We start from the raw sequence: 18,116 nt of genomic DNA, 5'->3' as shown, positions 1-18,116 counted from the left end.
GGGGTCTCACCAGGGCAGAGCAGAGGGGCAGAATCCCCTCCCTCGACCTGCTGGCCACGCTTCTTTTGATGCAGCCCAGGAAACAGCTGGCCTTCTGGGCTGTGAGTGCACATTGCTGGCTCATGTCCAGCTTTTCATCCACCAGTACCCCCAAGTCCTTCTCGGCAGGGCTGCTCTCAATCCCTTCATCCCCCAGCCTGTATTGATATCGGGGGTTGCCCCGACCCGGGTGCAGGACCTTGCACTTGGCCTTGTTAAACCTCATGAGGTTCACACGGGCCCACTTCTCAAGCTTGTCCAGGTCCCTCTGGATGGCATCCCGTCCCTCTGGAGTGTCGACCACACCAAGAGTGTGAGGAGACTGAAACCAACATTATCCTCAGTGCAGTGAGGGGTAAATGCTTCTGTAGTTTCTGAAAGTCAAAGATCTGCCATTCTACACTTAAAAGAGTGAAACCTGGTTATATTAGATTAACTCAACAGCTATACTGTGTGTGATAAATACTGTATTATTGATAACTGAAATGTACATCTTGTACATTTGGTATTATCTGTAGGTGCTAGAATGTTGCTGATTTTTATTTATTTATTTTTTCCTGGAATAGTATTTTAGGTGATAAAGAACAGTCTAGTAAATGAGGTAGTCTTGTCATTCTGGGTGCATGGTGCCCTGTCCCCATTAATGCAGAGTATAAGACCAAGCCAAGAGCAGGAAAACTGGTTTAGGAGTAGCAAGTTGTGGTATGTAGTTCTGTTTTTTTTTTTAAAGCTTTTATTGCCTCCAGAAAATGAAATAACTTGATAAATGAATTTGTTTTCCAGTTGAGTGTTCGTGGGAAAAATAAAAAAGAGAAACTTGAAGACTTCTTTAAAAATATGGTTAAATCAGCAGATGGTGTCATTGTTTCAGGAGTAAAGGTGATTACTGCTTAACATATCAAGATTTAAAACGTATTAACATTGTTGTCCCCTTTTTTTAATGAAGCAGAATTTTACATAGCTACAAAAAATGGATTTTTGTAGCGATGTCTAACTCAAGAATTAGAGGTAGAGCATGGGAAGAAACCTGTGGCCCTGGATACAAGATGACTGAGAGCTATCTGACTGCTTCTGTGAAAGAGAGCTTTCAGTACTCTTTCCCCTGTTTTATGAAACTAAGCATTTTTTTAATCCATAGATAACTGATAATCTTGTCTTCTGTTCTGGCCTGTCATTTTATATAGTGGGAAGGTGCAATAGCTTTGACAACAGCTGCAGCTCAGAAGTTACTCACGCTGTGAATTTTACCAGCCTTGTAACATCCTTCTACTGTTTCAAAGCTAAGAACAGCAGTAGAGGTGATACTGGTTTTTCCCAGTAGATGGAAGAATGTAACTGAGACAAAAAAAAAAAAGCATTTTAATGAAAATTGAATTTCATTTCGACTTTTCCAAAAGTTGAAAGATTGGGTTTATAACAAGCATAAATTCTTCAGAAGATTATTTTGATCTCCTTTCTTTTTAGTGGTAACTTTCCATTTGTAAGCAAATTAGAGGAGCTGAAGTTCCTGGTTGTAAAATCTTGAGTTTTGAAACTGCTGGAAAGTGGATATAACCACGGATTAATTACGACTTGGAGAAAAATATAAAGTCCAGTCCAAATGACCAGCAGTTTTCATAAGCACATTGTTCAAAGCCCATATTGGAGGCTATTCCATGGTATTGAGCATCTGTGCTATTTTAGAGGGTTTTTAAAATAAATATAAACCAAATATCTCAAATTGTGATACAGAAAATATTAAAATTTACCTACATTTACCAACTTGAAAGAAATCTGTCATCAAGATCAGCATTCTGAGCTAGGAGTTCATATTGTCTCTGCTATGACTGCAGCATTTGTGCAACTGGGTGTCTTTCTTCCCCCTCCCTTTTTCTAAGTAGATGTCCTTTTACTAAATACCTGACATTTATTCTATTTTTCTGTCACCAAAGTGGTAGTTAGTAGTGAAATTATTTCCTTCACTTCAGGTTTAGTTATCTAGACCTTTAAGATGCTTGTTACAAATTCTTAATAAAACTTCAGATCATGATAAAATAAGTGAAGAAGAAATCAGTTTACATAAATGGTGTTTTAGACAATAAAAATAGATTGCATTTCGTGTCACAGCAACTGCAATTGCTCTGTACAGAGTGAGTAAAATCCTGTTTTTTAACTTGTTTTTTGTAGGATGTAGATGACTTCTTTGAACATGAAAGAACATTTCTTGTAGAATATCACAACCGAGTCAAAGATGCCTCTGCCAAATCTGATAAAATGACAAGATCACATAAAAGTAAGTTATTTTTGCAGGGTGAAAATAGTACTAGTTAAAGTGTACAGAAATGGTTTGTGAGGAGCAGTAATTTTTAGTTTTCTTTTTGCATGCAAAAAGTTAATTAATTTCTCCAAGTGTAGTTTTCGGATAGTCTAAAGAAGTTTAATCTGACTTTCAAAGTTTAGCCTTTGCTGTAATAGACTAGACGGAGTAAGAACAGCCTGATGAGACACTGAAGATATCTCGATTTTTCATGCTGTCCCTTTGAAGAGAAACATACTTTATGTAATAAAATTTTTTTAAGTATGATTCTTAGTCTTTTAAAGCGTAAAGGTGGGTAATATAGCAGTATATGTGATTTTACGCCTAATGAAGTTGCTCTTGATTGGATGAGCTTGCATTCATCAGAGTGCAATTTCTTGGCACACTAGGCATTGCATTACCTTGCTGAGCAGCAAACTCCTATTTGGGCCATTAGTTGTAGACTGGGAAGTCGGGTTTCCATTTTTCAGCCTTTTAGAGTGGAGACTGGAATGTGTACATTCAGTAGCTTGGTTTGCAGGACCCCTTTTCTTACTGAGGTGAGATTTTCCACTTAGCTATTGATTTCTCTTCCTGAGCTGAGTGCTAGCTAATGTGATTTCTGGAAGCTCTAGATAGTCTTCTCAAGTGCAGTGCATTTATTTGAGAAAATGGAAAATCTTTGGTTTAGGACTACTGTGTTTGGTTTAGGATTACTGTGTTTTGAGAAGCTCAGAAAAAAGTTTACCTTTATTGCCCTTGATTTCAAGTTTTTGTGCCTAGATAAATAAAAATTGAACTACTAGATTCTATCCATTTTCTTGAAGTTTGTGTCTGATTCACAGATTCTGTCTTTGCTATCTGCAGCAATACAGTTCACACAAAACCAGGCCACAAACCTTTTACGAATCTCCATTGGTAAGGACTCTAAAGTGCATATTGAATGAGACATTAAACCAAGAATTTACTGAGCTCTTCAGATGCTTCTCTTGCCATTGTAGGAAGACTGAGTCTTTTGTAGCTTTAGTATCTATGCTAGGAGATGGAGAGAGTCAGTTACGGCTTAATGAAGTACTAAGGGACCCTGTGTCTTCATTCAGTTCCCACCTTCAGTGGTTTCTGGTGTTTTGCTTGCTTTCTTAAAATGAAAACTGAACTTCATTCATGGTGGTTAGGTACCAAACTTTAGGTAGTGAGAGCGCCTTTCACGTTGGTTGTAGAACCAGGAAAATTGTTAGAAATGAGGTTTTAGAGGATCTGATGGCAAAGGATTGATCAAACTCGTGACAAAGCTTCACTGGTTTTCAGACTCAAATCACCTAGGATGTTTATTGACAACTTTTATCAAACTATGAATTGGGTCAAATGGCACCTTTTGAAATTCTGGCTAGAGGAGTAGAGCAACAACCTGGGAAGCCTGTTTTGGAAATGGGCAATCTGTAGTTTATGGATAACTGATCGACAGAGCGCTGCAGGGCTTGCAAAGATAGTGACTTCCTATTTCCAGCAGAAAATCTGTTTTTACGTTTAAATGGGAGAAATAGAAGGGGAGGTTAATGGCTTCCTAAGACCATTCTTCACTGTAACCAACTGCACTGATTCCCTTGGGGTGTATGGAGTAATGAATTGGGTGGAAGGTGACCCACTCAATCTGTTAAGGTTGTGTTATTTTAAAAAAAATAATTCTGCTTAAAAGCATATAAGCTTCAAAAACAACAAGAAAATATATTTTCCTGCTCATTGTTTGGATCTGTTAGTGTTTTCATCATCCATTGAGTTTATACTAAAAGCTCTTTAAAAAAGCCACCTGTGCAAAGATTTGATTCTTATGATTACTGTATAGCAATATCTCACTAGTCAAATTATGCAGCCTTCTTTACAAACCCTGCTTCTAATTTCATTGTTTAAAATGCTTTAACACTAATGCTACTTCAACCAGTGACCAGTTGTTGATGTTGGGTTTCCTGAAAATTAGGCGTGTGCTAGAAAAGGTGTTGTGCATATAGCGCTGTATTTTGGTAGTTTGGAGTTTGTATTCAATTCACTGTTCTCAAGCACACAGACTGACTCTTTGTTATTGTTAGACTGTGATTTTTTTTTCAAATAGCTTTAGACTTTAGATTCCTATTTAAATTCAGACTTTAGCCATTGAGTTTGTACATCTACCAAAATAAAACCTAACAAAGTTGCACAATAAATTTACCCAGCAGGTGCTAATTGTATTAAATATTCCTAGATAAATTACAGACTTCATGATTTGATGAGAGCGCCATGTTTATTGTGTGAAGTTATCCTTAGTAAGTGACATGATTGAAATTTTATTTCTGGTTTTGTGTTAAAGCATGTTCCTTTTAGAAAAACACCTACTCTTGAAGAAAGAGAGGAACTTCAAAATTTTCAGAAAGAAGACGAATGAAATAGTAAACCAAATGCTTGTTTGTTTTTCTAGATGTGGCGGATGACTATAATAGAATTTTTTCTTCATTATATGCATTAGGAACGCAGGACTCCACAGATATATGCAAGTAAGATACTGTTAATAACTTACGGAGGAATTTGCTAAGTAGCAGTCTTAACGGTGACCTGCTGAGATCGGTAGCTCTCTTGTTATGAGAAAACCAGAATTTGTTATAGTTCTATCACATTAAGAGATTTTCTTCTCTAGTGTTTCATTTCTGTAACAGGCTGCTTTAATATTTTTGCTTTAATATTTGTCTGGAAAAAAATGCTGTTTTCTGTAGTTTGTAGAAAATTACACAGCTGAGATGGAAAAGGCCTTGTAGAATAAGAAAAAAAACTACCTCTTTCACCAGTTTTTTTTTTTTTTTTTAAGTGTTTTAAGTGCTTTGACGTGTGCAGCAAGAACAGGTTTCAATCTGAGTATACTGATTTTTGTGAGCGTTCCCTGTAGCAACATCTTGAAAAATAGTTTTGCTGTTCTGGCAATTTTTCTGCCTTTAGGAAAAGAAAGGAATCTACAGAGATCCCTAAAACTTTGAAAATAGAAGAGGGTCTCTATGTCCAGATGTTTGTCCTTTAATCTTTCAGTGATTTGCATGAATATGAAGTTTGGTGTATCTGAAAGTAAAACTTAGTTAACTAGCTTAAAGATGTTGATGCTTGTGAACACACTTATTAGAGTTAGTGTGATGACAGGTAGGAGATGAGTCTGAAAGTTAACTTATTTTATTAATTTACCTGAATTACAGTGTTAAACTTCCAAATGTGCTGATAGCTTATATATCGATTACTTTGATTATAGTATTGAGATTTGATGTAGTCTGTTAGGGTCTGTGAGGAATTGCGCCTGTCTTCTGTCAAAATAGTATGATTTGACTGTAATTCAGTCTGCTGTTATACTAAACCCTTGTATTGTCTCCTGTGATGAAGATCTGCCACATTGTTGCTCAGCCTCCCTGAATTCAAAGTAGGGCACGCGTCATGTTTACTGTGTGAAGAAACGTACATTCAAATTTGAGTGAAGGATGCTTGATAATAGCGTAGGACTGTTAACCAGGGTGGTGGTGTTTGGGGTTTAATTCACAGAACCATAAAGAATCCCTGAGGAGCTGTGCAATTATTCTTTAGTAAAAAACATCCATCCGTTATGCTTTGTTTGTCCCTTACCTTTTCTTAAGTTGTACAATTCCCAGATGTTTGAAGTGCTACAATTTGAAACTATTAGGTTCTCTGAGTTCTGTGAATTAAAATTGTAAGTAGTGCCTTTACAGTCTTTATTGCCAGATACAGATTACATTTTGAGTTCTAGAAAGTAATTAGACTGTTCAAATTAATGTTGTAATATAAGCTGTTTCCTTTGTGCAGGTTTTTTCTGAAGGTATCAGAGTTATTTGACAAAACAAGGGTATGTACTATAAAACCTTTTTAGATACATTCTTTGTGTACATCCTGGAGGTGTCAGGCCATCTTGTGTCAACTAGACATTAATATGTGGATGTTTTATGGATGCTTCTATATGAAGCATTTAAGCAATGTGTGGTAGGGACTGAAAAAAGCATAAAATTTCAGTCATCTGTTTTGTAAAATCATTGATCCTTAGGAGTCTTCAGTCTACTAAACATTTCTAGGCAGTCTTCCTGTCTTCTATGTAATACACTAGTAAAGCTGCTGTTCCTCTAAAATGCTTAGAGACCTGCTATACTTGTTACTGGGTATCGCAGAACTTGTTACGGAAAAAAGAAATGAAGAAATGTAATCCTTAATCAAAAAAATGGCAGTCATGCTGCTTTTTTCTGGAGCCAAGATCTGTTTCTGCAGTTATTTAACTCAGAAATACTATTGCTGATGCTCCTAACCAGATTTTCAAATATCTTGTCTCTTTTGCCTTATTTGTTTGGCTTGGTAGAGCAGAAGATGCATGCCATGTATCAGGAAAACTTTCGAGTGAAAAATGTGTGCATTTCCTAAACACAGGCAGTTACATCTGTATAAATACGTACTTTAAAGAAAATGAAGTTAACGGGATTACTTGCTTTGACCTAAAATACTGCCTTTTAGAATTTTTTTTTTTAATTAAGATTTAAAAAATGCACTTGCAGACTCTGTTTCTAAATTTACAGAAATGTCTCTTTCAAATACAAGCAGATAAGTTTTATTGGGCTTTTGGACCATTTAATACATGCAGTTACACAATTAGTCTGCAAAGATGCCTTAAAAATTTGTTTTCCTTTGATCTCAAAAACAACACACAAATTCTTGTGCGACTCTTTATACTAGATAAATTTTTGTTTCTCTGCTGTTTTCCTAGTGTATGATACATATAATTGAAATTGGGAAGAAAGTGTTTAAAATAGAAAGCTAGTTGTCGATTACTACTCGCACAGTAGGTTATTGCTTACATTTTAATACAAAATCCTAATGCTGCTTCTCGTGATGCATCTTTAAGTATTCTGTCACAAATGCATGATCTTAGTTTCTGAAAAAGACAATCTGTCATGTATTGTTGTATATTTTATGTTGTATTTACATCATATAAGTGAATACCCACAGTCTGGATGTTTTTGAATTGATGCTTTTACTTACTGTTTTTCCAGAAAATAGAGGCCCGGGTATCTGCTGATGAAGATCTTAAACTTTCTGATCTTCTGAAATATTACCTAAGGGAATCTCAAGCTGCTAAGGTGAATTTAAGGTTTTTTTGTTCGGTGAAACAGTGTTTCTTTTAAAAAAAGGAGGGGAAAAAAAAAAGAGATAAGGGATCATCTTGAGAAATACACAGTAGATAGGTTAAAATGCTGCCAGCTCTAGCCTGCAGTTTCTCCCTCAGCTGTAAAAACTGGATCTCTGTTGTACATAAGGAGTAACAATGCAGTTGCTGACTGTGGGACCGACTATTTGGAACTGTGTGATCCACTTATACTGTATGATTTGGCCTCGATAATTAAAAATAGTGGAAGAACTGTTGGTGAATTGTTCATGTGTTTGCAGTGTGTTTGCTGCTTGTAGACTGCAAGCAATTGTACTTTTTTAATATTCAAAATGGATACTCCAGATGATCTGCAAGTGCTGATACAATAACAGATGGGCCAAACTTGATATTCTGTACCTACAGAAAATTTCATTCTTAGTGTTGTTTGATATAAGATGATTAAGTAATGTAATAGAATGAGGAAGCATTTGACAGAAAATGTCTGTAGTTAGAAGATCATGGCAGTAACTGCTGCACAAAAAATGCTACTGCTGTTTCTTGGGCCCTGTGTGTATTTCAAATACATAATCTAAATAGAGTTTGTTTCTAATCTAAAGAAGCTGTGAAATTTCCCATGATTGCCCTTTCTTAGGTTTTTTGGAGTATCATCTGAGCCATCTGTTGCTAGCTTCTGTCAGACAAGATGCAGACCAAACAATATTAAATTGTGTCTGATCCAGTATGGACATTCCTGTGACTTACAGGATGAAGTACAGCGAATGCAAACAAATTAGTAAGAACTGAAATACAGCAAGAAAGACTAAAATTAACCTGATTTTTTTTTTTTTTATTACTTGGTATAGTATAAAATCCTTGGGTAGATTCTTGTAAACTCTACTTTATGGTTTTTTTTAATAGGATCTCCTATATAGAAGATCTAGGTCGCTAGTGGATTATGAAAATGCTAATAAGGCATTGGATAAAGCAAGAGCAAAAAATAAAGATGTGCTGCAAGCTGAAACTACTCAGCAAATATGCTGTCAGAAATTTGAGAAAATATCTGAATCGGCAAAACAAGGTATTTGGGTGGTCTTTAATCCTATGTTTCTACTTCAAAATTAACAGATTTTAGGATATTAATGAGAATAGATTTTTGTTCTGTTTCCTAAGCTGAACTATTATCTTTTAATCAGTATTTACTTATTTTAGAAAGTTCAAATGATATTTTCCTTTGGCTCCTCATAGCTCCATTAGGCAGAGCAAAGTCTAAGTGCAAATTATTTGTTAACCACTTTTTTTATATGAATAGGATAGGATACAAAATGATAATTGGTAGCAGTAAAGGCAAACCTAATCTTTTAAACTATTGTTGAAATTCCCCTTCTGGTTTTATGCATTCTACTGTGAAGGCAGCAGTCTGTTGCAGAGATGATACTACATTAGCAAAGGGAGAGATCATTAAATGAGATTTCACTGAAGTTGCAGCATTACAGTAGCTCTAGAGAAAAGGAACCTTATTTACATGTTGCCTTTTTCCTGGAAACTTACTCTCTTTTTGTTTAGGCTGAGATTGTTGTGAGTTAGTAGTCATCTGACTCGTTATTTGGGGCAGATTTGTTCAAGGTTTAAACACCACGCTCTTCTCTTTTTATAATTTAAGAGTTGTTTGACCCTGTAAATCTGGCTAATGATTCCTATAAATGAGACAGTGGAGAATGAGCGATCCTGTTAGCTACAAAGGTATACCCATAAAGCATACTTGCTTCCTCTGTTCTTCATGCTAGTTTTAGCTTAGTCTCTTCCCTAGATACTTTTATGTATCAGCCTTGAAAGAACAGCGCACATGGAATAAGAGAACTAAATGTTTAAAAGCATCCACATTGCAGTCTTTTCAAAAGAGCTTTGTGTCCACAAAAGGTTAGCTAGAGGTGAGAAACTGCAATGATGGTTTGCTTTCATCCAACAGTGTAGCAGTATCTTTGACCCCGAAGGTGCTGAGATTAAACTTGAGTTTTTTCCTGTTGCCTTCTCTTACCTTTTACCTCTTCCATCCTGAAGGGAAGTCTGTTAGCGGTTGAGGGCACTAGCAATAATACTGTTAATGAATCCATTTATATTTTCTATAGAACTGATAGACTTTAAGACAAGAAGAGTTGCAGCATTCAGAAAAAATCTGGTGGAACTAGCGGAACTGGAATTAAAGCATGCTAAGGTAATTATGATCCTTTTTGGCCTGTATTTCAACTGATTTTAAATATATGCTTGAATGACCAAAATAGCTACATTTGTTGTGTGGTATGCACTTCACATTCAGGAAGGGGAATTTGAAGGTAAGCATCATCTAGAAAAGTGAACTTTCTTGAATAATAGGGAAAAAAAAAGTATAGGTGAAATATCTCCAAGGGACTGATGTGCTTGAGGTGCCTTTGGAAAACTCATCTCCTTGAAGACAATTTTGGTTTCAGTTTCATGTTTCTCTAGCTGTTTGATATTTATAGCTGCAGAGTTTGAATACCTGCCTATTTTTAAAACCTCATCTCACCATTTTATTGTGAGATAGGACGTGGTTTCTCCTGTTATCCAGGTGTTGGGGACTTGATGTATATGATAGGCTAACTGTTAAGCATGAGATCACACAGGCCTTGTCTGAAGTCAGATCAGTGTTACTCTGAGTATGCTGTTTGAACCTTTTTGCCTTTAAACTATGAAGTGCTAACAGAAGAGGAATGTTGCAGATAGCCTTTGCAGTAAAATAAATTTTTGCAGGAAAAAAACTTTAAGGGGCCTGTACTGCCCTTAAATTTCACAATGTATTTGACGCTTTTAATCCATATGAAATCAATGTTTTTGGTTAAATCAGGTTAGCTGCTCTGATTTCATTTCAAGTACAACAGTCTCTTACTTTAACAGTCCTATAGCAGGAGGCGGCTTTCTTTTAAAAGTCAACTCTTTGGCATTTCTCATTCTCATCACAAATCTGAAAGTGCGTTGACTACCAAGCTTTGAATTAACTCGGCATATATCTGTTGAAAGGACTAGTTAAGAGGTGTATAGTGTTGCTGAGTTACCTTGTTGCTGCTTTACACTCTTTTCAGTGGTGTTGACGGTGTCGTTCTTCACTCTGCCAAACCCATTGTTTGTAAAACTAATGCATGGTAAAAAGGGCTGTTTCGGGAACTTTTTTTTTTTAATCTTTGTAGGTATAAGTTCAGCTTGATGGGATATTTAGCTGGTAAAGTAATCAGTAAGGTCTGGAATACTCGACTCCTTTTTTCAGATGAACAGTGCTTACTTTAATGTGCTGTATCAGAAATTCACCTATATTTCCCCTGAAGTCTTAAAACTTCTCATAATACTTGGCAGTATTCAGCCTTCCTACTTCTTTGTGTGTAACAGCTGTCTATATCCAGTTCTGAGTCTCCCAGAAATCCCCGTGTTTGGTCATGAATGTACTGGTTACGGGTTTTAGTGAAATTAATAGTCCTAACAGTCATACTTGCAACAGTTTTTATTGATTTGCCATATCATACTTTAATAAGGGAATGAATCCACAGCACTTCTGTCCTGCTTCAGTCGTTGACTCTTCATCATCTCTTGTAACTGATCCTTGCTGAAGTCCCGGCATGCCTTGGAGTGGAATGCTTAAAAAATATCTCTATCTTCTAAAGTATCCTTAAAGAATCACTTGTATTAACTCTCTGTGCAAGTCAAAATCTTGTAGTAATATTCTCTTGAATTTTGACAGCTCATAACTGCAGAAGGCAGGGGGGAAATGCTTAATTTCTGTAGCTTTCAACTTACTTGATACGTGCTGCTTGGTGTCCTCAGTTTACCTGGAAGAGCTTGAAGTTTTTTAGCTGTTCTTCATTTCTCACCACAGCTTGTGTATAAGACGTAGTTCTTCAGATAGTCTGTCTCAGTCTGTGACTTACCTTGTCTTAGTAAATTTACTAACAAGGAGTATGTAAGGCTGTAATAGAAGCTTTGAACTGTAGTCCTGTTTTTGTAGTCCTGAGCCTTTTCACCTACTTTATCACGGAGCACTGTAAGATTCAGCAGACAGTGGTGAATATTTAAAGCTTTACAATATAAAAGGTCGTGTTGACTAAAGGTGACAGTTCTTGAAATGTTAACAAATGTTGTGACTTGTTGAATGAAAGGATATTTTGTTTCTCACTAGATTTGAAAGTTCTGTTTTCTCAAAGCCAGTGTTTTGTATTTGTTCGAAACAAGCTCCTACAGATGGATTGGTTTGGTTGCTGTGCTTTTATTTCTACAGATTCTGAGTTGGATTATTACAGAATGTACAAGTGCAATAGATCATACTTTTCAATGTTATATAATGGGAAATTTTCTTATTAATGCTATAACCAGCGTATTTGAGGATAGTCTTATGGATAGGTTTTTATTAGTCTGTAGAGAATATTGAAGGATGAAATGGTTTGGTGGAGACTTTCTGAGGTAGTTCCATAAAAGGAAGAAAGAGGATATGGAAAGACTTGGGTTTTTTTTTGAGATAGCATTGTGCCCTAATGTGTGAAGAGCAATGTTAGGGGAATATGAATGTTTCTCCTTGTCCCAGAGAGGATGTTTTTATGCTTATTGCAATATAAATCATGAACAATGCTCCCATTTCAGGGAGGCTGTCGCCCTGGTTTTGGCTGGGCTAAGCTGGGGTGTTTGTAGACACCTAATGCCTCTTGCAGTAGAGCCAAAAGAGGGCTGGTAGAAGCAAAAAGAAAGCTACTTTTTCATGTAGGCAATAAATTAATGAAGTCAGATCAAAAGTCCCCTGCTTTAAGGTTCTGGACAAAATACTTTGCCGGATGCTGCGGCAGTCCCTGTCTTCATGCTTTTGCAGCTACTGGAGGCAAGTGAAGTTTTAGCAGCCCCAAACTGGAAATTGCTTGGCTTGTCAATGGCATGTGGAGCACAGCACTCCCAAACTTTGCAACGTGACCTGTTCTTCAGGTCTAAGTGCTCTTTCCAGCAAAAAAGCTAACTGGGGAGCGGGGGCTGGGGACAACAGATAACACTGCTGCAGGCCTTTGCTACAAGTCTTCTGCTGCAGTTTTTTTGCTGGAATGAGTACCTCCAGACTAGATGTCATGCAGATGCATCTGTCTCTGAATCGATCTAACCATGTGTCTTCTGGACTTGAAGTTGCCTGGCACAGAAAGCATGGAGGTGAAATCTGATGCAGCAGTGGTTGCTGGAACTCACCTGAGAGGCTGTCTTTGGGAGGAATTCAGCCACAATGAAGGCTGCTGCTTGACTTATTGTAAAAAGTTATTTGCTCTGTGTGGAAAGAAAAACACAAATCCCAAAACACAGAGATCGCTGCGCTGAAGAAGTCAGAATGACCAAAGTATCGAGAGAAGGTTCTGAGAGACAGCTCACATTTCCTGACCTATATCAGGCTGTGTGGCTCTGCAAGACTGGAGGGTGTTAGGGAAATCGAGCTTTTAGTAAATCAAGGACACTGCATATACAACTACTAAGTGCACCTTTTCTGCCCAGTTATGTTTATACTACTTCCTCGTAAAATACTTGTTTTGATCTGCTAATATCCTCTTATCCTTTCCTGGTTGCAGCTCAAGACTTCTGAAAAAGCTAAAAACAAGACAGTGGGTTGAGATTGCTTTAAGTTGATGCAAGTGCAGACTACTGCCAGGAAGGATGATGATGCATGACTGTTCCTTTCCCTTATGTTGGCACTATTGTGTGCAGCTGCGTAGTAAGATGGAGCTAAAAGTTGCTCTGGGTTTTTTCTAAGCTTTACTTTCACTTCTCACAGCATCCCTTGTGTCAAAACACAGAGTTTTGGCTGGGAGGGTCTGAGAATGAGAGCTGCATTCTTATCAGCAGCATGTACCCTAGACTTACCTAAAATAGCTGCCAAACTGCAGCTTTAGATTCTGCTTGGTCTCTGACCTATACTAAATGGATTGATGTTTCTTTTTCTATGGTCATTCTGTCTGACTATCCCTCTAGGTAGTGTTTAGCTTCTGTTTTGCTAGCTCTGTGTTTCTTCATGACTTCATGCAGCTGTAGCTAATGTAAGACCTGATTAAGTGTTTGGGCTTTTAGTGCAAAAGCTGCATTAAACCTATTCAGTATTTTAAACAGTTGGATTTTGAGGTGTTCCTGTGTTGGACTTCATGTTCAAGAATGGAGGTTTGATAGCTGGTGAAACTGCTAAGGTTATAATCATATACTTAAAGCATTTATAGCGTTGGCTATACTTTTAGATTCTTTTGACCAATGAATTGTAACTGAGTAAGATAGCCACTTACTTCAAATAAAAAAAATCTAAACATCTCTTTCCACAAATACTAATATATATGCTCTTGCCTCTATGGGTTTTTGTGGAAAAAGAATTTGTTGCATTACTAGCAACAGATGTCTGTCTGGAACTGACAGAAGAAGGGAGCAAAATCCAATGCTAAGGGATTTGGTTAAATGCTGTGTCAGTAATTCTTTCTTTCCTGAAAAGGATGTTTCTGTCACCATGGTTCTGCCAATAACTATAATATGTAGAGCTTAGGAGTCTTAGTTGGCAAGAAACACTTTTCTGAATCTGAATTTATAGGACTTTCTTGAGCTATGCTGATATAAGTCATCTGTCAGATGCTGCAGCCAGAAAGAGTAATGGCTCACAGCCTCTATTGTCCTTGATTTATTGTAATTTAAATAAGGTTGTTCTTGTGAACTTTGTAAATTTGATCTAGTGAAAATGAATGATTTCCCTATTTGGAAAACTTCAGTAGATGGGCTGTCTGAGTCTGGAAATGACTGATGTATAAAGGACGTTGGTACCCGTCTTTTCTTTAGAGTGCTACATAGTGGCCTGTGAATTGCAAATACACTTCATGCTGCTGATGGGCTGTAAAGAGATTGCCAAAAGATCACTGTCACACTTTTGTTATAGGTAACACGCGTGCAGTCCACAGTTGTACTTCACACTGAAGTATTCTGTTTGAAGACTGAAGACTTCAGCCTGAAGTATTCCTTTTCATTCATTACAGTCAATAATCAGCTGTTCAGTAACAGAGACCTTAGATTTATGAATCCTGTACGCTACAAAGATGGGCCACCAAGTCCCCATGCATCTCATGTATATTGAACTTGTTCATATCACAGAATTAGAAGCCTTTTAAATAGCTTGTGACTGTCCTCTGCCAGTATAGGCATAAAAGGACAAAAAGCTGTTGAAGCCGTAACTGAAATCGCTGTCTTCTGGAGAAGACTGAAAAGGATTCAGTAGACATACTGGGAATCTTCTACTTTGAAGCCTTGAATTTAGTTAATTGCTTAATCTGGATTATAAGAACCTTAATGGGGGATAGAATTACAATTTCTTACCTTTTTGGGCTGAGGGACGAGTGCCCTTCTGCCTATCTACCACAGGTCACTTGGAATGCTTTCAACTGAAAAAGTAAGAATTACAAATTCTTTAGTACTTGTGTGGGCTGTTTATCAAGGACATGCAAATCACAGCTACTGATACTGTTTAATTACATGCTTTTGTTTGAAGTTTTCTTTACAGGTTTCGTTTTGGATCCAAAAAATTTTTAGAAGGAAGCAGTTTCTCCCATGTTTATAACTGGGCATTCAGACTGTTTTGGTCTTGCTGATAGGAATTACCCTTAACGCTGTCAACAACCTAACATTGTTTCTTACACAGAGATTTCAGATTTGGGAGCAAATCTAGTACAGCTATTTAATAGTGAATAGCCAGTAGTTTAAAGTGATCTAAACATAAATGAATGCACAAAACAATGTGAATAGTGTGAATACCAGGGTTTTTTTTCCTGGAAAGTAAATCCTGGCTTACTTGTCGATCACATCTGCTTAATTCACAAGGGTATCTTTTTAAGTGTCAGTTCTGTAAATTCATTCATAAATCTGAAAGTCAACCTGTATGATTTTATGGTAGAGTCAGAACGCTTTAAATAGGATTAAAAACTGACCTACACGTGTTTGAAAAGAAGGGCAGAACTTGGCCTTAGAGATAAAGCTTAGTTAATGTTCTGATAATCATTTCTGTAGCTCTGGCTCTAATGGCTGAATCACCTGGCTAAGCATGTAAATCAGTCTGTTGTCTTTCAAACAAGGCCTGTCCTTGAACAGAGCTACGAGCTTAGATGGCTGCTATAGCAAGGAGATACCGAGTGCTGTGAATTGGTTAACACTTCTTGATGAATTCAGTATTCAGTATAGTATATGAATACTTCTGCTTTGGGAATAATATTACAGTGACAGAGTAATGGCAATACTATATAAAAAATGAAAACTTTGTAACTTTGAACTGTATTGCTAGGATAGTGCTCTGCAGTGAATAGTTTTTGTGGCCAGACTAGATCTTTAGTAAAGAAACTTGTGAAGAAACATGGAAAGGGTACTAAATGCTTATTTTTCAATCTCAAGTTGGCTCCGTTTAGTTACATGACACAATGGCTCCTACATTCAGAAAAACTCTTTAAGATAACAGTTACTTACATAAATATTTCTACATAAGCTTAATACCTGTCTGTTCTTCTTTAGTGGTGTCATTGCTATTTAAAAACCATCTTTTTGCCACAAGCGTAAAAGAAAGTAGGGAAACGTGGTCATATTTTTCTTTATTTTTACAGGGTAACTTACAGCTGCTGCAGAGCTGCCTGGCAGTGTTAAATGGTGACACATAAGCTACGCTCCGTCCTCCCACTAACAAGGGCTGCCCTCCTCTGGATTTTGTTTTCATGACTTTAAATAGGCATTTACAGTTCCCTGGAGAAAACATTTGACAAAATGCACATAAGCAAGTTCCTTCTTTCAAAAGAATTAAAACAAACATCTGAAAGTAGCTCCAGACTATATGAAGCAACAGCATACTTGTTATACATACATATTCATGTTTATTTAATCATTATATGCTTTCATTGTTCAGAAACCAAATGCTCTGTTTTTGTGAAAATAGCCAATATAATTATGTTCATGTTATGAATACTATGATACGGCTGCCAATCTTATTTACCTTTATAAGTAATTTCTGAAGTTCACCATTTGAAGCACATTGTTCAAATGGCCTAAATATTACCATAAGATATTTGAATATTGTTACTATAATGGCATTGTATACACTTAGTTTTTTTCCATGTACTGATATCAAGAAACTTAATCTTTTTTTCAATTGTGAACATTTCTTAGAAATTTTGGAGAACTTTGTGTAACCTTTATAACTATGATTTAAACAGAAAAGCAAATGCATTAGTATGTTTGCCTTAACTTGTAGACTAATCCAATTATTGTAAAATAAACCATGAAATCGATGATTTTTCTAAAATTATGCAGACATTGTATCATCTGTAAGCTTAATACTTTCTAGTCAATCAGATTAATTTAATTAGCTTTTTCTCTATTCATCCTGTAAAGCCATTGAGTAAGTATTGGATTGGTCGGACACTAAATACTCACCCAGTAGTTTTTCACTTGCATTCTCAGGTTTATCTGTTTGCCTGTCCGTTTGTCTGGGACTTTCCTATCCAATGTACTTAAATTGTTTTGAGCTTGGTGGCTGACCCTGCAGTTTCTTTGGCAGAAATGCTTTTCAGAGAACTTCTTGTTTTTTTTCCAGAAAGGGGAAATAAAGTAGCAGAAGGGAGTTCAGAAAGCGCATTAAAATATCAATGAAAGGTAATACTGCCCCACTTTGATATGGATAAGAAGCTTTGCTTCAGAATATGAAAAGTAGAGGTATACCCAATAAAGGAATGCCTGAAAAGGATCTCATTCTGCTAACTGGACTTAAAACTTAGAGCTATGAATCCAGTTTTATTTGTTGTATTGCTTTGTCTGTCTTACTTGAACCATGAAACTTACCCAAGAGGTGCTGTTCTGTTGTGTAATTTCAGGATGTCATAAAATTAGGCTTTACTTGATGAATTGCTCTTCACGGTGGGATTGGTGCTTTATATGGGTATGTAGACCTTCAACGGAGCAGCAGAATTTTGGGTGAATGGGGTGTTTGGAGATGCAGATCAATGTCAGTCAATGTCTCTGTGATTACAGACTCCCTGTACTGCCGCACAGAGGTGTGCACTTTGTTTTGGGTTTGGTTGGTTTTTTTTTCTCAGACAGGGTGAATTGCACAGCGTAGTATAATTCCCTGCCGCCTCGCACATCAGAACACTTCAAAGGCAGAGAAATTTCTTAGCTGAACATGCTGTTTGCATTGTGCGTTGAGTTGCATACGCATCGCCTCAGACTTTGATTACCAGTGCCTAATGGCTATTAGCAACTCATCTAGTACGTCTAAGATTTTCCAGCAATGGCTACTACAATACTACTGTGCTGTTCATCTTCCAGATATAACAGGTATAATTCCTAAGGAACTGATCTATAAATAGACTATAAGGGACAAAGATTACGATGTATATACAGTTAACAAAGTTGTAAATATTTTAAGTAGGATGTGGGAACCATTTTTAGATTAGTCCTCGTTGTTCAGTGTTACTAGCTCATTAAATTTTTTTCAAGCCTCTTGGTATTGGGTGTGTCTCTTAAAGCTCTAGCCCGACCGTGTAACTGTGAAGAAAAATATTTAAAACGTGACCCGAGGACTTGCAACTCCAAGGGGACAAGGAAGGGCCGGGCCGGGCCGGGCGGCCG

At 36.9% G+C, this 18,116-nt stretch overlaps 2 protein-coding genes across 2 annotated transcripts in view; both read left to right on the top strand.

Annotated features, from left to right (window-relative positions):
* Positions 1 to 17,782, top strand: part of SNX6 (sorting nexin 6) — a 30,005-nt gene extending 12,223 nt beyond the window's left edge. Inside the window, exons 6-13 of the mRNA XM_009290400.2 lie at positions 823 to 918; positions 2,206 to 2,311; positions 4,764 to 4,839; positions 6,140 to 6,179; positions 7,369 to 7,455; positions 8,382 to 8,541; positions 9,590 to 9,675; positions 16,100 to 17,782. Coding sequence (XP_009288675.2) covers positions 823 to 918; positions 2,206 to 2,311; positions 4,764 to 4,839; positions 6,140 to 6,179; positions 7,369 to 7,455; positions 8,382 to 8,541; positions 9,590 to 9,675; positions 16,100 to 16,153 — 705 coding nt within the window. The 3' untranslated portion in view covers positions 16,154 to 17,782. The remainder of the gene's footprint in view (positions 1 to 822; positions 919 to 2,205; positions 2,312 to 4,763; positions 4,840 to 6,139; positions 6,180 to 7,368; positions 7,456 to 8,381; positions 8,542 to 9,589; positions 9,676 to 16,099) is intronic.
* Positions 17,776 to 18,116, top strand: part of EAPP (E2F associated phosphoprotein) — a 6,892-nt gene continuing 6,551 nt past the window's right edge. The window contains exon 1 of the mRNA XM_009290399.1: positions 17,776 to 17,822. Coding sequence (XP_009288674.1) covers positions 17,776 to 17,822 — 47 coding nt within the window. The remainder of the gene's footprint in view (positions 17,823 to 18,116) is intronic.

Source organism: Aptenodytes forsteri, unplaced genomic scaffold, assembly GCF_000699145.1.
Source record: "Aptenodytes forsteri isolate BGI_AS27 unplaced genomic scaffold, ASM69914v1 Scaffold108, whole genome shotgun sequence".
NCBI classification, from domain to species: Eukaryota; Metazoa; Chordata; class Aves; order Sphenisciformes; family Spheniscidae; genus Aptenodytes; species Aptenodytes forsteri.
The sequence above is the reverse complement of the archived record's forward strand: the minus strand, read 5'-3'. Positions and strand labels throughout refer to the sequence as shown.